Source organism: Coffea arabica, chromosome 7c (genome assembly GCF_036785885.1).
Source record: "Coffea arabica cultivar ET-39 chromosome 7c, Coffea Arabica ET-39 HiFi, whole genome shotgun sequence".
In the NCBI taxonomy this organism is placed as follows: Eukaryota; Viridiplantae; Streptophyta; class Magnoliopsida; order Gentianales; family Rubiaceae; genus Coffea; species Coffea arabica.
In genome coordinates this window covers 1,165,966-1,167,841 of record NC_092322.1, presented here as the reverse complement: position 1 = coordinate 1,167,841, position 1,876 = coordinate 1,165,966, and the positions used below count along the sequence as shown (strand labels likewise).

Here is a 1,876-nt window from a genome sequence, read left to right as displayed (position 1 = left end):
AGTTGGAAAAAAAAAATATAAAGTTCACAAAAAATTTATTTTGAATATATAGAATTAAATTGGTGCAAGTGTATTTCTTTATAAGTATCTTTTAATTTTTTAAATATATATATATATATTTTTGGACTATAATATTGTGACATTTTGGTAGTGCTACTAAAGATTGTTTTTTCAAGTGATAGTTTTCTTCAAGTAAACAAAGTAGTGACTTTGGAGTATTTTTCATTTAGCAAGTAAAAGGGTAGTTAGGATTTTTAAAACTTTTGTTACACAAATAACAAAATAAATGGAGGTATAGGTGATATTAAGTGAAATCTCAGGGGAGGTTTCTGATATTATCCCTTATTGGAAAAAGAGCTTGCGAGGGCAATAGAATAGAGTTTGTCCTCTCCTCCTCTAAGAAAGCGAAAACAACTTTCATCCACTTTGCATCAACTTGATTGTTATGCAGAAACATGTGATACAGTGTACTGCTAGTAAGGTAAACGAGGGTCCTCCGGAAAAGTTTACCATGCAGGCATCAATCCTGCAATTATCACCAGAAGGACCAACGTTTATTGAACCACAGTACACGTAGCCCTCTGATCTGATGATCAGAGGATGACGTCTTTCTTTCGTCTCGGATGATCGATCCGGTGGCTACAAAATAAAGCAAACCGGCTTTACCCTCACGACTCATAACTGAAAACAGTGGTCCAATCCCCAAGTTACGTCGACCATCAAATATGCACTCAATTTTGCTCGTCACAAAGTAGGCCACAAAGTAGGCACGCGGCGAAACTAATCCTGGCTGCTTTTAAGACTCGGCTGTGAGGCTCATCCCTAAAAATAGTATTCTACTGTATTGGCGCTCTCAGAGTTCTTAAACTTGGTCCTGACATTCCCCGTGTGTTGTCCCTATACAGCGGAGAAGAGAACTTTAGAATCGTCTGTGGCACGGCATCCGTCTATCCTCACATATATACATACTGGTTCTATCCTCACATATATGTGGTCGATATCCACATATATATATATATATAAAAGGTTGGTCCTGGTGGACCTGTCTCTCCAAAAACCGACAAGCTGAGCAGGACCAATTATAGCTCACGGGCTTGAAAGTAGTGCTAAAGAGCTCCTTCGTGGGGCTTCCTTTCCCAAAGTGCTTGTACAAAATTGATTTCCGCTTTGAGGTTGGAACTCCGAAGTATTCCCCGTTCAGAAACACCAGTTGGGCCAGTTGATTTAACGGGCCTTTTTCTTAACCTACGAAACAAGCTATCAAATTCAAGACTAACTGATTGGGGCTAAGTAAAGTACCCGCCTCTGTTCCAGAAACAATAATATTATTGAATTGATCTCTGCGAACCCCAGCAGCCACATTACATATCGGCTACTTTCTTCAACAGCCCTGTTAAAATCAGCACTACCTCTGCAGATGGGGCAAAGAGCAGTCCTCAAAAGCCACATGTCAACACATTCCGCATGGAAGCTGTGGCAGCACAGAGGCAACAACCGGCACTTCTCTCCGGCCTTGAAGCCCTCTAAGCAAACAGCACAGTCCGCAGGACTAGGACTAGGAGTGGCGCCCTTTATCTCTTTTGCTTTGAAATCGAAACAAGGAAGCTTCTCCAACTCCTCTCTGGACATGCTTCTGCTCCCAAGCTCCCCCCCTCTCCACCACCATGTTATTGCTGCTGTTCCTGTTCCCAAATCCCCTCCTGAAAGCCCTCCCAACCATGCAGATATGAATTACGACTATAATGCCGATACCTACAAACAACAAGACCAAGGGTATCACAATTGCCATCACCGGAACCTGTGTTGCAACACCCAATACTTGATTTCTCATCTCCAAGAATCTTCTTCCATGCCCACTAACTGCCCGACAATTTTC

The 1,876-nt window shown here is 41.8% G+C and overlaps 1 protein-coding gene across 1 annotated transcript; it reads right to left on the bottom strand.

The window, feature by feature from the left end:
• Window positions 1–1,106: 1,106 nt before the first annotated feature.
• LOC140010288 (RING-H2 finger protein ATL39-like) lies at window positions 1,107–1,629 on the bottom strand. The gene is made up of 2 exons (XM_072056841.1): window positions 1,349–1,629; window positions 1,107–1,245 (listed from the first exon to the last, which is right to left on the bottom strand). Exons 1-2 carry the CDS (start codon window positions 1,627–1,629, stop codon window positions 1,107–1,109), a joined length of 420 nt encoding a protein of 139 aa, XP_071912942.1.
• Between the last annotated feature and the right edge of the window lie 247 nt (window positions 1,630–1,876).